The sequence below is a fragment of the Euprymna scolopes genome, chromosome 28 (genome assembly GCF_053919585.1).
Source record: "Euprymna scolopes isolate OS-2025 chromosome 28, ASM5391958v1, whole genome shotgun sequence".
Classification (NCBI taxonomy): Eukaryota; Metazoa; Mollusca; class Cephalopoda; order Sepiida; family Sepiolidae; genus Euprymna; species Euprymna scolopes.
In genome coordinates this window covers 20393561-20412653 of record NC_136509.1, presented here as the reverse complement: position 1 = coordinate 20412653, position 19093 = coordinate 20393561, and the positions used below count along the sequence as shown (strand labels likewise).

At 36.1% G+C, this 19093-nt stretch overlaps 1 protein-coding gene across 3 annotated transcripts in view; it reads right to left on the bottom strand.

Annotated features, from left to right (window-relative positions):
- Positions 1-19093, bottom strand: part of LOC145249497 (ras-specific guanine nucleotide-releasing factor 2-like) — a 1106705-nt gene that overhangs the window by 395672 nt on the left and 691940 nt on the right. For all 3 annotated transcript variants that reach the window (XM_080111105.1, XM_080111106.1, XM_080111107.1), the window contains exon 5: positions 17073-17326. In XM_080111105.1, coding sequence (XP_079967231.1) covers positions 17073-17326 — 254 coding nt within the window. The remainder of the gene's footprint in view (positions 1-17072; positions 17327-19093) is intronic.

The window sequence follows — 19093 nt, the reverse complement described above, 5'->3', positions numbered from 1 at the left end:
TGGATGTGCTAAAGACTATGGTGATCCCCTGGTGCAATCAGGTGGCCTCTGACAGACCTTGGATGTGGCAACAAGACTCGGCGCCGGCCCACAAGTCCAAAGAGACCTAGGCTTGGCTTCAGAAGGAGTGCTACGGCTTGTACCCTTCTCTAACTGCTCCCCCCCCCATCCTTCCTCGACCTGAACCCGCTGGACTACTTTGTTTCGTCATATGTTGAGAATATCACCACCATGACCTCTCACAACACCAAAGCCTGTCTAATTGTTGCCAGTATTCACAGAGCTCCCGCCAGTGCTTGTGGAAAAGGCATGCTCCCAGTTCTGGACCTGTATCGAGGCCATGATTGAGGCTGAAGGTTAAAAGATGTCAGCTCTACTACATAATCAAGTTAACTGATTTTTTCAATAAAACTTATTTTAAAACTTATAAAGCTGTAATGTTATTTTCTGTAGGGCGACAATTTTATCATTGCACCCTGTATATTAACTTCTTTTTCTGTTATCAGGCTGTTATTGCAGACATCGAAGATCATGTCTCTCCAGTCGTCTCTGCATTCAGTTTTCTTATTGTTGTTTTTTTTCAGTGACCCTGTTGAGACTGTCATTGAACTTTGTTCGTTGTTTTTTCTGCTGTTTTTTTCGTCGATTTTTCTTAACATCACGGTTTTTTTTTTCTAAGCCGCCTGCCCTCATTAACTAACCAAAGAACTTTAACTGACGTGGACGGTATTGAGTAGCAGTCTACTGTACTCTGCCTTACACATGACTTCTTCACTTGTCTTCCTTTCTGTCCATGAGATTTGTAGAATTCTCCTTAAAAACCATATCTTCGACGCTTCCAAACGACTTTCAGTCGCCTTCGTTACTGTCCAACATTCACAGGTCCTGGATATGACCTAAAACTATATCCAATGGTGAGGTCTCACCTTGCGGGCTTTGGGGAGTGTGGAGCCACCCTTTAATTGCCATTGCTCCCATATCCACTCTGACCCGGAGTGGTAGTACCTGTTAGGATCCCAACTATGGGTTAAATAGAATCTGACGTAAAAAAAAATATACTCCATTAAAAATCGTTCCTCAAAATAACTAAGTTCGACATTAAATAACCTGAAAAAGGTTGATATGCCGTAAAACAAAAACAACCAACCAACCAACATTCTTCAAGATTTTGATTTTTGTGTTCAGTTTTATGTTTCTGTGTTGTAAGATGCACTCCATGCTATTGAAGGTGGATTTAGCCATCGCGATATATATTAACAAATAATGTAATTCCACTAAATATCAGCTTGTCAGTCTGATAAAAAAAAAACTTGTTTATTTTTTACGAAAATTTAAAATAAATTGCAACTTATTCTTGCCATAGAAATCCCAGATTATTTGAATGACGTGCCTATATATATATATTTTTTTTTTTTTTTACACAGAGATCACCACTTATCAAGGCCCGGAAGCCACTCAGGGATAAGGGTTATTGCAAGTACATTAATTTAGTGAGGAGATTTGCTCAAGTGTTTACTTAAGCGGACGGTTCATTAGGAATTTGTTAACATTGGACTTGAAGACATCCAAGTTGTAGTCTGGAGGGAAGCAGGCAGACGGAACACAGATAGAGAACCAGCAAGAAGAGTCGTCGTGATTTGTTGACTTATTTTGTTCTACATAATTAGTAAAAACCGTTAAGAGATGGGTCGATTTATTTTATGCCAGTCTCCAAATTGTGACAAAAGATGTGACAAAAGGTCAGTTAAACTATCAGAACATGCACTACTTGTCCCCCCCCTCGCCAAAAACCGCAACTAAAGTGAGTTCAAGCCTACTTGTGAGCCAGGGGAACTGAAAGGTATGGTTTTAACAGGTTTTCAGAAGTATTAATCCAATTTTTTGTCATTTACTTAAAATTTTGCTAGAAAAAAAAAAAATAAAGACGCTTTTAACAGTAACAAAATAGTTTTAAAAAAAGAATAAGCAAACATTACAACGCATTTGAATTATTTTCGACAAACCTTAAGTTCTGTGAAAGTTTTAATCTCCTAAAAATCGTCATGATGTTAAATATGTATTTTGAGAAATAACATTTTCTTACAACTTTTGAACTTGTATGACAAACAAAGGTATAAAATAATGACCGCATTAAGTCTGCACTATGCTATGTTTTATTTGTTTCGGTTATTGTTTTTATAGTTTGCCGTAGACAAACAAATAATAAATGAAATGTTTCGGATTTTTAAATGTCTTATTTTCCGACAAATGCGGTATTGTCAACGCACTACACTCCATGTGCTCAGAGAATTAATTTAAATTATTTACCATGCGTTGCTAATCTTGATAAATTAGAATGTCAACTATTCTAATTTGAACTTCCGGGTCATATCTTCGGTGAAAAACGGAAATTAGAATTCACAGAATTTGTAACCTTCCAATTTCCGGCTAATATCACTGAAGATTAGCTGTCTATCTCTGCTGCGTTTCTTTGTAATCTGTAAAAGATAAAGCTACGAAACTTTGTGTTCGGTTCTAACTATTTGACTGGACTTATTTAAATAAATATGCCAGATTCTTATCCGGTAATTGAGCACTTTACAATTATTCTTGAAGTAACCCTCGATACACTGGTTCTCATCAGATCACAGAAGTTAAGCAACATTGAGCCAGATTAGTTCCAGATGGGTGACAATTTGGAAATTCTAGGTGCTGTATGTGCTCTCTGCTTATCTCGGCATTTGTTTCCAGTCATCCTGTACATACACTTCACTTGCCACTGGTATTTAACAATGCCGACTCAGGAGAGGTGTAGTTGGAGTTTGTGTATATCCTGCCACGAAAAATTCACGCTCAGGCATCCCTACATGGGTATCCATAGTCTGTCAAAGACTGAAGGAGCCTGTATATATATATATATATATATATATATATATATATATATATATATATATATATAAACTTTGGACCAAATAAAGAATAGATACCCTGTAGCAGAAGACGAAGAGTGGGGCACATTTCAAATGAAACTGGTTGTTCGACCTTGACATTGCCGTTGGTTGTTTGTAAACATGTCAAATAGCAGGTATGGTCGAATGTTCGGGAGCAAGAATTTAAAAAAAAATATATTTACAAAACTTTTTAAGATTTAAAAGAAAAAAAAAATATTTACAAAATATTTTTTAATATTAAATATTTGCAAAACTTTTAAGGATTAAAAAACAAACTTTTTTCTATTTACACAAAACTTTTTAATGTAAGTAACAAAACGAACGTATTTAAATAAATGGGTGTCTTTCTGGGTGCGTTTTTTAAAAAATATATTTACAGAAATTTTTAATAATTATTATAATCATAATAATAATAAATAAATGCAAATAAATAAATAAAAAGAATTAGCTAAATTAATTATGTAGAAGACTAGGATATAAATACCCTAACTCGCTACAAGAAAAAATAATGAAACGAATTGAATGAAGGAAACAAAGAACTCAAATGCTGGTATAAAATAAACATGTCGTTTATTTTCTGTTGAAAAATGAAAGTCCTGGGTGTACACGTATTCATTCGGCCGTTGACGACTACGCGCGGAAGGAAAGGGGAATGCAATAGATAAAACGCGAAGTGGCAAGCCGGCATGTAGAAAGAGAGGGTTAAGCTCAGTAGAGAGTCGCGCACACGTCTGTTTTGATGGACCAAAGATGAAGGGGAGATAGAGTGAGAAAGTCAATCCAGTTCATGGAGAGAGAAAGCGTATAAAGTGTACGTACTGTTTGTTAGCTTTTTGCCCCATGGTGTGATGCACGCGCGTGCGCGCGCATGCCGAAAAGGCACGCTGTCGGTCTGTAGACCGCCCAGCTAGGAAGCTGGTCTGAAAAAGGGCGGGAAACAGCTTGTCTCTTGCTTTTATAGGTGTTTCCTGTGGTCTTTTGCGCATGTGTGGGTTTCCTTTGAAAGGGGAAGTGACGTTGCCCTTGTGTGCGTACGTGTGCGCGTGTGTGAGTACATGTGTGTACGTTAGCGCGTGTGTGTGTGTATACGCGTGAATGTGAGTGTATGTACGCGAACGTGAATATATGTACGTGTGTAGACGTGGGCGCGTATGTATATGACAAGTAATATGGCTTGAGATGTGAACTCGTGTCTTTGTGTGAGACTAGAAAAGGCTCGCGCAATTACAACACATTAAAAACCGATGATATAACTGAGAATTTCGGACGCTGATCTCTCCTCTCTATTAAAAAATACATATTTTTAAAAACTTTTAAATAAAGTTATTTAAGCCAAACTTTTTAATGACAGAAACAAATATAAAATTACCGATTTGTTCGGATATTTGCGAATGTTTTGTGGGTTTTTGCGACCAGGATTGTTTTTTTTTTATGTACAGTGTTCTTTTTGTTTTTCTTTTCTTTCTGTGTGTATTTCTAATACAATTCAATATTTATTTAACGTCTGATGTATGTTGGTGATCAGTGAAGGAGAAATCCTTCTAGACCGAGGCAATTTTTATGCATAATAAAACCACAAGTATAAACAATCGAGAATTGAAAAAAAAAATTATTTTATTCACATATCTTTTTATAATTTTTATTTTTATAAAGATGAAATGTGGTACCAAAGATACCAATCTTTATAAATTTTATTTTTATTAAAAAAAAAAAAAATGGTATTTGCTTACTTCTCCACTAGGACAAATGAAGTGCAAGTTCTAGCATCCGAAATTCTCGGTTATTACGTCGGTTTTTAATGTTCGTAATTAATATAGCTCATTCTTATTTATTTATTTTATTATAATTATTGTTATTAGTTTTATTAAAAAGTTCTGTAAATATATATTAAAAAAACGTCCCAGAAAGACACCCATTTATTTAAATATATTTTGTTTAAATACGGTCGTTTTGTTATATACATTAAAAAGTTTTTTTTAATCCTTAAAAGTTTTGTAAATATTTAATATTAAAAAATATTTTGTAAATATATATCTTTTCTTGTAAATCTTAAAAAGTTTTGTAAAAATATTAAAAAAAAAAATCTTGCTCATGAATATTCGACCATATATGCTATGTCAAGGTCGAACAACTGGTGTCACCTGAAATGTGCGCCAGTTTTCGTCTTAGGCTACAGGGTATCTATTCTCTAGTGGTCCTTAACTTCAAATTGAGAAGGCAAAAAGAAACTTCACACAATTGAAATTGTTATTTAAATGTAACTTTAGAACATTGATGCAGCAAAAATACAGCAGGAACACAATGAACTAGTTACTATTTAGTAGCATAGTCCTCCTGCAATTTGACAGCCTACAATCTTTTGGGCATTCCTTGAATTAGTCTGCGGCAATACTTTGGTAAAAGGGCATCCCGCTTCTCTTTAATTTTTGTCCAAAGTTCTCCCAGATTTGAAACTTTATCACTGCGTAACTGTTGCTTGATGTAATGCCATACGTTTTCGATTAAGGTCTGGCTACTCTTTACTAATCACGCGAGTTTCATTGGATTTACATCTAGGAAACCAATCGATACAACCTGTATATATATATATATATATATATATATATATATATATATATATATATATATATATATATATATACAGGTTGTATCGATACAACCTGTATATATATATATATATATGTATATATATATATATATGTATATATATATATATATATATATATATATATATATATACAGGTTGTATCGATTGGTTTCCTAGATGTAAATCCAATGAAACTCGCGTGATTAGTAAAGAGTAGCCAGACCTTTTTTTTTTTTTTTTTTTTTATTACATTTTCACCCCAAACAAGGCACATTGCCACTTTGGTGTAGGGGGCTACTATCAGGGGAAACATCTACTGGGGTACTATGTAGGGATTAGGGCAGTGAGATGTTGGTTCACGTTGCACTTGCACTTATGCATGTCAGTACAGTTGGGGAAGCAGTGACCTGGAATGGAATTCCAAAGTCTAGCAGTTCTGGGGAAGAAACTACTGGAGTAGAAAGATCTTTTACATCTAGGGATCTCTACAGTGTGGGGGTGGGATTTTGCAGCTTGTCGGGTCTGTCGAGGGTGTTCACGTCGTGGGGGCACAAGTGCTTGCAGTTCTTCAGAGCATTCACCATTATAATACTTGTAGAACAGGCAGAGGGATGCAACGTTTCGACGATGGGACAGAGGCTGAAGTTTAGATGCCAGTTTAGGGCCTATCAGATTTGCGACTCTCTTTTGAACCCTGTCAAGGAGCGAGAGACTAGTAGCCGATGCACCGGCCCAAATATGACAGCAATACTCCATACATGGGCGAATAGTGGCCTTATAGAGGTACAGGATACTTTCGGGAGTTAGAAGTTTTCTAGCACGGTAGAGAGAGCCCACCTTCCTCGCAGCGGCCCTGGCAATGCCCTCGATGTAATTGTTCCAGCTCATGTTTCCTGTGAACGTTAGGCCAAGGAGCTTGAAAGACGTACTCTCAGCTAAAGAGTTGTTGGCCATTGCTATAGGTGGTAGAGAAGGTTTCTTGTAATTATTGAATGAAACCAGTTTTGTCTTGGTGGCATTGAACGTTACCATCCATTTTTGTCCCCATTCCACTACTGATTTGAGGTCATCCTCTAGTGTTTCTGCCATTACTTTAGATATATGTTCATTTGTTTTCCTGTCGTACCTGCTATAGAGTGTGGTGTCATCAGCATATATACCCATCTCAGAGGCAATTTTGTCAGGGAGGTCATTTATGAATATCAGGAACAGCAGAGGACCAAGGATAGAACCCTGGGGCACTCCGGCATTTATATTATATTGTTTAGACGTACGACCGTCGAGGACAACCTGGATTTTTCTCTTATCTAAGAAGGATTTAATTATGTTAAGTATTCTACCAGTGATACCGTAAGATCTAATCTTCCTGAGGAGACCCTCATGCCATACCCTGTCAAAAGCCTTAGATATATCTAGAGCTACCGCTCTGCCCTCTCCCGCTTTGTCCAGTGAATGGTATATGCGTTCAGAGATTACAGTGAGGATGTCTGCCCTGGAACGGGCTTGTCTAAATCCATATTGATGGTCGGTCAGAAGTTTAGCATCTGTAAGGTGCTGGACTAGAGCATGGTTAATTAAGGTCTCAAATATTTTGGCAAAAAGTGGGAGGAGGCTAATAGGGCGATAATTTAATGGGTCAGTTCTTTCGCCAGAATTCTTGAATACTGGTACCACAGAAGCAGTTTTCTAACAGCTCGGAAAGCAAGATTCATTAAGGCATTTGTTGTAGAGTTTGGAGAGAACTGGAACTACTTCGGCCGAGCACTTTTTTAATAGCACAGCTGGGATGAGGTCGGGTCCACATGCTTTGGAAGTGTCCACAGACCTTAATCGAAAACGTATGGCATCACACACACACACACACACACACACACACACACACACACACACACACACACACACACACACACACACACATATATATTCAGTAATGTGATGATCAACCCATATTAATTTACTTATCAAATGAATACACACCTTTTAATTTTTTCCAAATACATCTGCCTTACTTTAAATGCTAGGTTTATTTATGGTATCTTTTACATATACTAAAACCCTTCCCAATACTTTTGCTGATGAGGAAACTTTGTTTTTTTAAAATACTATACGTAAAAATTATTAAAATTAAACTATTACTTGATATGCTTATTAATAAAAATTTTGATTATCAATATTATTGTTAATATCAATTGATCTGATATATCGACCATTATTATATATTATTAAAATATATTCTTAGCCTTAACCTATGATATTTTTGATTTCAATAAATAAATAAATTATCAAATATTAAATTCAGTAATTTCAAAATAGATTATAATATTTTGTTTGCTTGATTTATTATTCCTTAATAATAAATTAAATTAAATACTAATTATCTCCTTTGCATTGTTTAATTAAAGAAATAGGATTATCTTCCCCTTTCTTTCTTCAGTTTTAAATTTAGCGTTTTAATCAAACGTATGCTAACCGATATAAAATATTCCATTAGCGTTCTTTTTAAAAATTTATCATTTCATAAGTTGAAAAGCTACAATAAACATCCATATGAATGCTTTGACCTTAATTGCTGATTTCAAAAGACGAAGAAATAAAAGGTAAACAATTATATATATTTATATATATATGTATGTATGTGTGTATATGTATATATATATTTATATATATATATATATATATATATATATATATGTATATATATATACATATATGTATGTGTCTATGAATTTTATTAGAAATATATTATTATAATATTGTATTTAAACCAAATTCAGATTTATAATTTTATTCTATTTTATTTCTATCTTTAACCCATACTAATTTGCTTATCAAATAAATACATACCTTTTATTTTAATTTTTTTCCAGATACATCTGCCTTACTTTTAATGCTAGGTTTATTTATGGTGTCTTTTAAATATATTAAAACCCCTTCCCAATACTTTTGCTGATGAGGAAACTTAGTTTTTTAAAAAATACTATATGTAAAAATTATTGTCCGTTGCTTAATGTCTACCACAATAAAAACATTGTTTTCCAAAACGATCGTACAAATTATTGACTTTGTTGTTGTTCCTTCTTGTGAAACGGATTTTTAATTTAATTCTAATTTGAATTTTAAATTATCAATCACATTGCTGAATATTAAATTAGCTATAGGATATTTACCTATCGAGCTTATTATATATCTAAATTACAACGAGCACTTTTTCTTTTCCTGTATTTTAATTAAATTAGTAATTTTACTATTACATTAAAATACACTCTGCGCTTTAGACTATTGTTCTAATCTCCTTTATATATATATATATATATATATATATATATATATATATATATATATATATATATATAAAAATTCACCTGTCATCCCTTTTTTAAAAGATTGATCACCTAAAACACTTTTTAATTGAGGCTGACTCAATCCTAATGAGCAAAATGCATACTCTTATCCGAGTTCTGCCAATGACGATATATATATATATATATATATATATATATATATATATATATTTGAATCCTAAGGTGAATAGGAACACAGATTAATTAATCGTAAGGTATCAAGTCTTACAGAATATTTTTTGGAAGTAATATCATACAAGACAATCCCAGCCCCCCAAAAAAGAGCTCAATATACTTGATAGAGCAAACAGAATTTCTAGTTTTTCTTATTTAAATTTAATTCAGAAATCATCATTTTTCATATCAGAAATTTATTGTTTGAATAAAGAATACAGTTCAGATTTATTTCCTTAACTCATGGATTTTCGATGTAGGACCATCTCCTCAGAGGAAAAGTCATTAGCAGAACATTACATCTAATTCGAAATAATACTGTTATTTAGCATATACAAAGGTAATATATTTAAAAATTAATTACAACTTTTTAGGCGGCATGGATAAGAAAATAGATGAAATTAGAGTAGATGCAATGAAAGGATATGAGTTTATGGTATCCGGGAGTTGTGGTAATCCTTGTATAGAGTGGTATATTGTGGTCAGAGTCCGAATTTGTTGAATAAATCCATATTGTAGGTAGATTCCAATTTATTATAAGGTATTTTTGGCCCTTAGTGATAATCTTTTGAGTATGGAAAGTCAAGGGTATAGCCCTCGTCATTTTTTGATAATATATATATATATATATATATATATATATATATATATATATATATATATATATATAAGATGATAGCGTGTTTGTTCTTTTGTGTGTCACGCTTACATCTGGGTCGTTTAATTGTTATGTTCCTCTATTTCTTGTCATAAATAATTTTATCAAGAATTCTTCATAAGTTTTGGTTTCGGTTTCGATTATGACTGAAGGTGTGTCAATATTTTGGGTTAATGGAGTATGATCCCACACAGTCGGACGATTCTATTTATAAACGATGCTGCTAAGAACTGACGAATCAAATTAATTCACGTTCTGCCACCAACCAATCAGAAACCAGAATTGCTTCATAAATATTAAACCTTTTCTGGGCCAATTTCACATGTTCTTTTCCCGGGTTTCGACACGGTAAGAATATTTTGTTCTGTGGAACTGTCTACTACAAACAAGTCACCTCCCAGGACTTGTGTGCAACAGCGAACCATCTGAAACTGTTCTGAAAGTCAAAATGGCTTACACTTCTATAACTATATAAGTTATATATATATATAAGTTATATATATATATATATATATATATATATTAAGTAATGTGATTTATAATTTAAAAGTTTTAAAATTTCTATCGAGCTTATTATATATCTAAATTACAACGAGCATTTCCTGTATTTTAATTAAACTAGTAATTTCACTATTACATTAAAATACACTTAGCTCTTTAGACTATTATTCTAATCTCCTTTAAATTATATATATATATATATATATATATATATATATATATATATATATATATATATATATATTCATAAGTTTTTATTTCAGTTTCAATTCAAGTTAATGCACGCAAGTCATATGGATATATATATATTTTTTTTTAAATCGCAACTTTATAACATATAAAAATCGACAGAACATTAACTCTATAATAATATATACGAAATTTGCAAGAATTAAAATAATCATATTTACGTGTACTTTACCAGCGGGCTTTACCAGGCGTTCGTGCTAGCTTAGATAAATACTTTTGAAGTTTTAACAAAAACACTGAACATCTACAGAACGTTAACATCAATATATTGCATATGATTGAGTCCCTTGTGGAATTTCCACAGGTTCCGCTAGTATATATAACTTCACTAATTTACGAGATTAAAGTACGATTTACATTATTTAGCAACTAATGCTGAAAAAATATATTGTTTCCAGTTCAGTAAAGACAAAAAATTTTTATACATTGATACTGGTATTGTCTTCTTCACAACCATGTTAGTTGTGATAATGTTACTAACAAGCTTGGATGCACGGCGTTGTCCAGGGGTTTGGAGGTGTGTGTTGAGCAAAAAAAAAAAAAAGTGGTAAGGCAGGCAGGCTCGAACCCATGCCGTTAAGGAGGAAAAGAAAGTGAAAAAGAAATGTGATGTCTTTATTATTGCGTCCATCGCCAAACCGGAAATAGTGAAGGTTTAAATTAAGGCTGGTCAATCGAAAAGAGGAGATGACATTCGGAAATATTGGCGAAAAAAAATGACCCCCCCCCTGTAGAAAAGTTCCCAGTTGAAGGTGAAGCCATTAATGTTTTGAGCCAATTTTTCGATATTTGTCATCCGAAGGGTCGAGCTCTAAAATGATATCGAATTTGTGAAAATCTGTCGTCTCGGTCGAAAGTTTTTACGACACATACAAACATACATACATACATACATGATGATGGTAGCAAATTCGTGTTTGAACATTGCCATTACTTGATATAGCACACAAAAAAAAAGATATACAGAAACACAAAAACAAATCAGTGATGAGCCGCACGAAAGTGACTTTTAAGCCCTGCCAAACTCTGGCATTCTTTGGCACACATTGTGCAGACATGTGCGCCACTAGCTGCACATTCTTGATGGTCACTTCTATATATAATCAAATGCCGCTTCAAAACACCTGCTGTTTTGTACGCCCACCCACAGTTGACACAGGTTAGATCTGGCAACACAAGACTGCTTTGTGACCCACTGCACTGATGAGTACTCTGGTGGCTTATCAGTCCAGCTCTCCTCAGGCATAATCTACCGCACACCTCACACTCGAGACCAATTTGTCACCCCCACTCATCCACTGCTCCTTTCACCCTCCCTTTCTTGATATCACATTTCAGCCGCTCATACTGGGTTCGATCTGCCTCAAACCTGCCCACACCTCCCCGCAAGGTCCTTCTCCACTCTCCACGATCCCAAGCAAGACTCTCCCATGTTCTTTCATCTATCTCACATTTTTTTAAGGTGGACCTCAAACAATCTTTGAATCTGATTTTAGGCTTTTTAGCCAGACGTCTTCCCTCAGCGAGCTCGCCATAAAGGAGTTGTTTCGGAAGTCGACTGTCAAACATCCTCACCAAATATCCACTCCATCTAAATCTATGTTTGATAATGTGAGCTTCAATGTTTAGACATTGGGTCCATTCAAGCATCTCCACATCACTGACATACATTTGCCAACCCACACATAAGATTCGCTGTAGGTGAAACCATTCGAGACGTCTCAAATGCTTCCCGTATGTTGTCCAAGTTTCACAGGCATAAAGAAGAGCAGAGAGAACGCATGTGGCATAAACCTTAATCTTAGTTGGCAGCAAGATCCCATGACAGCTCCACAAACTCCTGTCCAACTTTCCAAAGGCATCACTTGCCCTGCTGATCCATAACGATACCTCATTATCCAGGGCACCAGACATACTTAGTGTGCTACCCAAGTATACAAACTTAGTGACAACCTCTATCCTTGGCCCACAGATATAAACTGATGGCTCATAGTATGATATGCCTGGAGTAGGCTGATACATTAAGACAGTTTTTTCAAATTGATAGTCAGGCCCAATGCGCTGCAGGCAACCGCAAAGGTGTCCACAAGATGTTGCATATCAGCAACCGTATGAGCCATCAGATCACAGTCATCCACATAGAGCAAGTCACGAATCGTGTTGGTGTGTACCTTTGTACTTGTATTGAAGTGCCTAATCTTGACCCCCCCCCCCAGTAGTTCGGTAATGAATATCAACACCATCAGAACAACCCCCAAATGCCATCCGAAAGACCATGGTGAAATATAACGCAAAGAGTGTGGGTGCTGGAATGTCTCCTTGCTTAACACCATTTTCTACTGAGATAAGATCAGCCAGCTTTCCCCCAACGTTGATTACAACCTTCATATCATTATGGAAGAGCTTTAAGATGGTTACAAACTTGTCAGGGCAGCCAAGCCTTTTCAGAATCTCCCACAGAGCATCCCTATTGACTGTATCAAAGGCCTTGGTTAAATCGATCAACACTTAATGCAGTTCCTTTTGCTGTTCTATACATTTCTCCTGTAGTTGCCTGGCTGTAAAAATCATATCCACTGTCCCTCGACATCTTCTGAAACCACACTGCGACTCAGGCAAAACATTGTCAGCAATGTGCTCCAGCATTCTGCCTAGCATGATCCTACAGAGCACCTTACCGACTACTGACAGCAAAGAGATACTCTGATAGTTTCCACATTCATCTCTGGTACCCTTCCCCTTGTATAGCACCACCATTAATGCATCTCGCCAATCCTGCGGAACACACTCATCCCGCCAAGCAGTCTGCAACAAGTCCGCTAAGCGTTGCATCATCTTGGGTCCAGAACATTTAAAGATCTCTGCATAGAAACGATTCAGGTTAGGAGACTTTCCATTGTTCAGCTTATGGACAGCTGCTTCAACCTCCTGGAGAGAAGGAACCTCTGCCAAGATATCTTTGGCTGGATTGCAAGGAATCGATCTAACAAACTCCTGATCAACATAAGAAGGCCTGTTCAGCAGGTCATCGAAATGCTCCCTCCATCTATGAAGAATGTCGGTAGGGTCTCGAAGAAGATCCCCACAATCCCTCGAGTGCAAAGGAGTGATAGCTTATCTGGATGTTCCGTAAACCGCACACAGTAAGCTGTACAAGACCTTGGTGTTGTTTGAATCCGAGGCAAGCTGTATTTCCTCAGCTTTCTGCCTCCACAATTCATCCTGCATGTTTGGCAACCTCCTCTGCACCTCACGTTTGATTGCCTTAAAATTGTCCCTCAATCGATCTTGTTCACCATCCTTCAAACCACCCCCGAGATATGCATGCAATTCCCTGATCTTTGAATCAAGCAGAGCCTTAATTTCAGTATCATTTTCATTGAGCCAATACTGATGTTTACGCTCTCAATAACCTAATACTCTCTCACATACCTGATAGACAGACTCCTTAAAAGCAGGCCAAATGTTTTCACAGTCAATCTCTTCTATCTCCTTAACTAGTTTCTCCTTCACAACATTGTCCCTTAGACGGGCAACATTAAGTCACTTTGGGATAGCCACACCAGGTCCCATCATCTTGGGCTTTACAACACACTTAACCTTTGCACAGACCAACCGATTGTCAGTTCAGCACTCTGCACCACGCATGACACGAACATTGCAAACATCCCTCATCTCACGTTTTCTATCTAACACATAGTCTATCAAGTGCCATTGTTTGGAACCAGGATGCATCCAGGTCATCTTGTATTTGTCCTTCTGCTGAAACACGGTGTTACCGATTTTAAAACCCATCTCTGAACAAAACTGCCACAACATCAGACCATTGCTATTACACTTGCCCACTCTGTGTTTACCCAGCACATCCCAGGTTTCAAAATCTCTTCCCACCCTAGCATTAAAATCTCCAAGAATGAAGATCTTGTCAGCAGAGGGAATAGGTCTAACTACACTGCACAAAGCAAGGTAGAAAGCAACCTTTTCATCTTCTGTTGCATCCATAGTGGGTGCATAGACACTCAAAAAAGTTGTATAACGACCATTTACCAGAGGTAACCTCATAGTCATGATCCGGTCACTCACACCACAGGGAAGTTCTTCCAGGCTAGAAAGAATTGATGCCTTTATAGCAAAAGCTACGCCTGATTCCCTCTTACATCCATCTGCTCTACCACTCCAGAAAATGGTGTAGGCCCCAGCCAACTTAGCAAACTGCCCCTCATCAGCCAGCCTGGTCTCAGACAGAGCAACTATGTCCATATCATAATGTTGAAGTTCCTTAGATACAAGAGCAGATCTACGCTCTGGATGCGTTATTGCTGATGGCAAGTCAAGCAGTGTCTACACAGTCCAACAGCCGATGGTCATTGTCATATATTTCCACGCAGTAACATGATGATGATCGGGTCCAGGCTGTGGAGCCCTGAGACACCTGCCAGCCAGGCCCTGGAAGTTCCAGTTCCCTTATTGCCATTTACGTTCATAACTATATTTGCTAACTTCATTGAATGTTTTGCCGTTTTAGGCTACAGCCAGCCTTTTTGCTATCAAGATACACAAGATGGTAAAAAGTGTATCTGATTTATATCAAGCAATGTCTGTGCTTGAGGCTTTTTATTGTGAGGAAAGACTTTGCACCGAGCAATCCCACTCTCTAAACAACTGCCACATTGAACCAAAAAGAAGAGCAAGTCAACATCATTAGATGCAGCAGTCACCGCAGGTTTTATATCATACATACATACATACATACATTTAAACAGACAGGTGAGATTTATATTATAGATTGGCCTGGGTGCCCGGCGTTGCCCGGGTGTTTGTAGGTGTATGTTGAGCAAAAAAAAAAAAAAGTTGTAGTAGGCAAACAGGCTGGAACCCGTGATGTGAAAGCGGAAAAGAAAGTGGATGCGTGTGTTGGTTGAGCAAAAAAAAAAAAAAAGGACAATTGTGAGCGCAAAAAAAAAAGAAAAGAAAATAGGGGTAGTAAGCAGGCTCGAACCTGTAATGCACCAGAGGAAAAAGAGGTGAAAACAAAACTTTGCAAGACATACATACATACATACATACATACATACATACATACATACATACATTTAAACAGACAGGTGAGAATTGTATTATAGATGATAATTACTAATAACACTGGCTAACACATTTTTGATGATCAAGGTTTCTAAGCTGTTTTAGATTAATTTGGAGGTGCTGATTCCGAAAATCATATTAATTTTCTTTTTTTTTTACATGGAGGTCACCACTTATCAAGGCCCAGAAGCCACTCGGAGATAAGGGTTATTGTGTGTACAGTAATCAATGGGATAGTGTTGCAGTATTCGTTAGTATTGGAGATTTGATAAAGTGTCATTACTTAAGGGGGCGAATTAGATTAATCGAAAGACTGGATAAAGTAAAGAAATCGAAACACTGAATCAAATCAGATCAAGTTGTTGAGATATTTGCTGTTTTTTACCTTTTTGACCTTAAAATTTTGAACCCATTATCTCCCATTTAAGTTATTCTTAACTAAAAACTTACGTTCTTCCTAATTTCCTCTTCCGGTTGGTATTTACTTCGTTTTTTGTAATCAATGGCGACACAGCAAGCCTCCTTGTTTATTATCCGCTCCCATCACCGTCATCAACGATATGTTTTACTCATTTCTTCATCTGGACAATGTATTTGTTTACTTTGTCATACAACTTGATATTTCAGGTTCCGTTTCTTTATGAACTTATTCAATCTTTCGATTTTTTTTCCCTTTATTCTGTCTTTCGATTTCTTTAATTCCTTCATTTTCCCACCCTCGTTTGTTGTTCTTATTTTTACTTTCTCATACCCGTTATTTTTTCTCTTTCAGTTTTTACTCTATCTCTTTAAGTAAATATACCTGTGGATTATGTACTCGTCTTCAGATTTGTTATTTTTAAAAAGTTTTTATTAGTTTATCTTACTGTAAAGCGTAGGCGAGTGCGACAACAGTACATTAGATGCATACATTATGCACTATAGCTTCACAATTACAATTGTAGTTTGTTATTGTGATATATGTAAATTGATTATAACAGCACAAATTTTGAATTAAAAGTCAAATTTGCTATACAATGAGGTATGTATGGCTGAATAAACATTTATATATATATATATATATATATATATATATATACATATATATATATATACATATATATATATATATATATACATATATATATATATACACACACACACACACACACACACACACACACACACACACACACATATATATATCACAAACCTTAAAGTAAAAGTCAAATTTGCTATACAATGAGGAATGTAGTTTGTAAGAAGTGGACACTGAGTAGTAAATAGGCCAACAAATTATGGCATGTTTTTGTTGATTTCTGGGTCAAAGTAAGATTTATTCTCTTAATGTTAGGAATTTATTTATAAGTCAGACAGGAAATTATTATTTTATTTTGTTGCAGATTTTTGGGGCAAAAATTAAGCATGGCTGCATCATCTCCTAGGCGATGTTGTTTAAACAATCCAAATGTGTTTTTCCATATTTGCAGGGAATATATGTTGCAATCCAACAGGAAAAGGATCAGTGAATTTGTGAAATGTGCTTTTTTTGCTTACTTCGTTCGACTCACCTGTTAAGGAAAATGGAATTGACATCTTCGTGTGTAATTGGGGGTTTCTTGGAGCTGGCAGCCATTCTGAATGGCCGAAGAAAACAAGTTACCAAGGTTGACAATTGGCGATTGTACTCCTCCTCACACTCAACCATATTGAACACAATGCTGTTACGTTTCCTCATGCTCTCCGCATGAGGGGAGCGTATGTAGAGCTCCACTATCTGTTTCCATCGACGCCGACAGAGCCAACCTCGGAAAAAACTCTGAACCTGCAAATAGAAGGAAAACAAAAATAGATAGAAAAAAAACAATTAGTAAAGAAGATAATGCTTGGGAGCATGGTACAATTACAACAGACCATATACTACACTATACTCTGGACTGTGCATGGAAAAATAATACATTATTTTGAAATATTACTTACGAGGTGGAACGATAAAATTGTCGCCATAGAAAAGATGACATGATTCCATTTCCAGAGGTGGTAGAGCAAAAGCCCAAGGTCAAGAACACCGCCAGGAAGACCCGGACCAAGAAGGCAAAGAACATCAGGCTAATCGAGCCGTAGGGTTGCTTAACAAACTGAAGCATCCGAAAATGTTCAAGAAAAAAAAAATGACTGGTTTTTAGTTTTTTATCTCTTCCTTTCGCCGGCAGGATTAATCCCAAGGGGTCAGCTCCCCCATAGAAGGAAAAAAAAAAATGTGAGTATTTGTGTGGTTGGCGCAATTTTTAAATAGGTGTTTAGTCACATCTTTGAAAGCATTATTCTCTGAGGTTAATTTGAAATTTAAAAAAATAAAGGAATGTTACAAAATATTTTTATTTATTTTTTATTTTTTTACAAAGGCATCACCACATTATCAAGGCCCAGAGGCCACTCAAGGATAAGGGTTAAAGAGTATACAGTAGAAATTGGTCAATATAGTAATCATTAGTAATGAAAATTTGTTAAATTTGATAACTTATATGGAACGGCTCATCAAAAACTTATTTACTTTAGACTTGAACACAACCATATTGTAGTCAGCCGGAAAGCAGGAAAACGGAAGACAATTCCACGGGCGTGCAGTTCTAAGAAAGAAGCTTTGTTCATGGAATCTATGTTTAGGTTTAGGCACAGATAAAGAGTGGGGGAAATTATTGATAGTGTTTACAGCTAGACGAGTGTTTCTTGTGAAAGTTTGGCGAGGGGGGACCATAGATTGAAGCTCAGTCGAACACTTTCCATGAAAATAACGATACATCAGAGACAAACTCGCAACATCTCTTCTGTGAGATAGAGGTTGCAAGGAGGAGAAAAGGACATCTCCTACGAGGCTACGAAGTCTATTTTGAACTCTATCAAGGCAGGACAAGTCCTTTCTAGCAGCTCCTGCCCAGATGTGGCAACAGTATTCCATCCTTTAATTAAATCATAGGTTCTCTACAGTGTAATATAAACCACAATGTGTTGTGTACTAATCCAGTGTGGGTAGGTATCTGAAGCTTCCTGCTGGTGCCCCCACAGCGGCTCCCTGATCAGAACAAGTAATCAATCAATTTCGATGACAATAAATGTATTCTCATTCAATCCCAGGCAATGTCAAGTCTCCCTGCTAAGAAAAATGAAAGCGATCACTCCAGACAAAGCGTGAAGCCATTTGATGTTAAGCTAAAAAGGATGAAAGATTATTATCACAAAGATAGATTATTGACATTATTCTCGGGTAAGAGAAAAACATTGATTGCAATTGTAACAGAGCTGCTGACGATGGGTTAGAAACAGCAGTCATATGCAAATGACCAAGCCGGATGCACGATGTGACAGCAAAAATAAAAAAATACACATATGTTCAGAGAAGCAAGTATTCGAGACACAGAGGATTTGAGATGTGTTTGAGACACAAAAGAGCAGAAATAGATGTGTTACATATGTGGCCAGTGAGTGACAGATGAAGATGTGTCCTAAACATGGCCTGACAAAGACAGAGTAACACGCGTTTGACATGGCAGAGTCTTGTTAAGCACATTGGAGTACAAGAAGATTTTTGAAC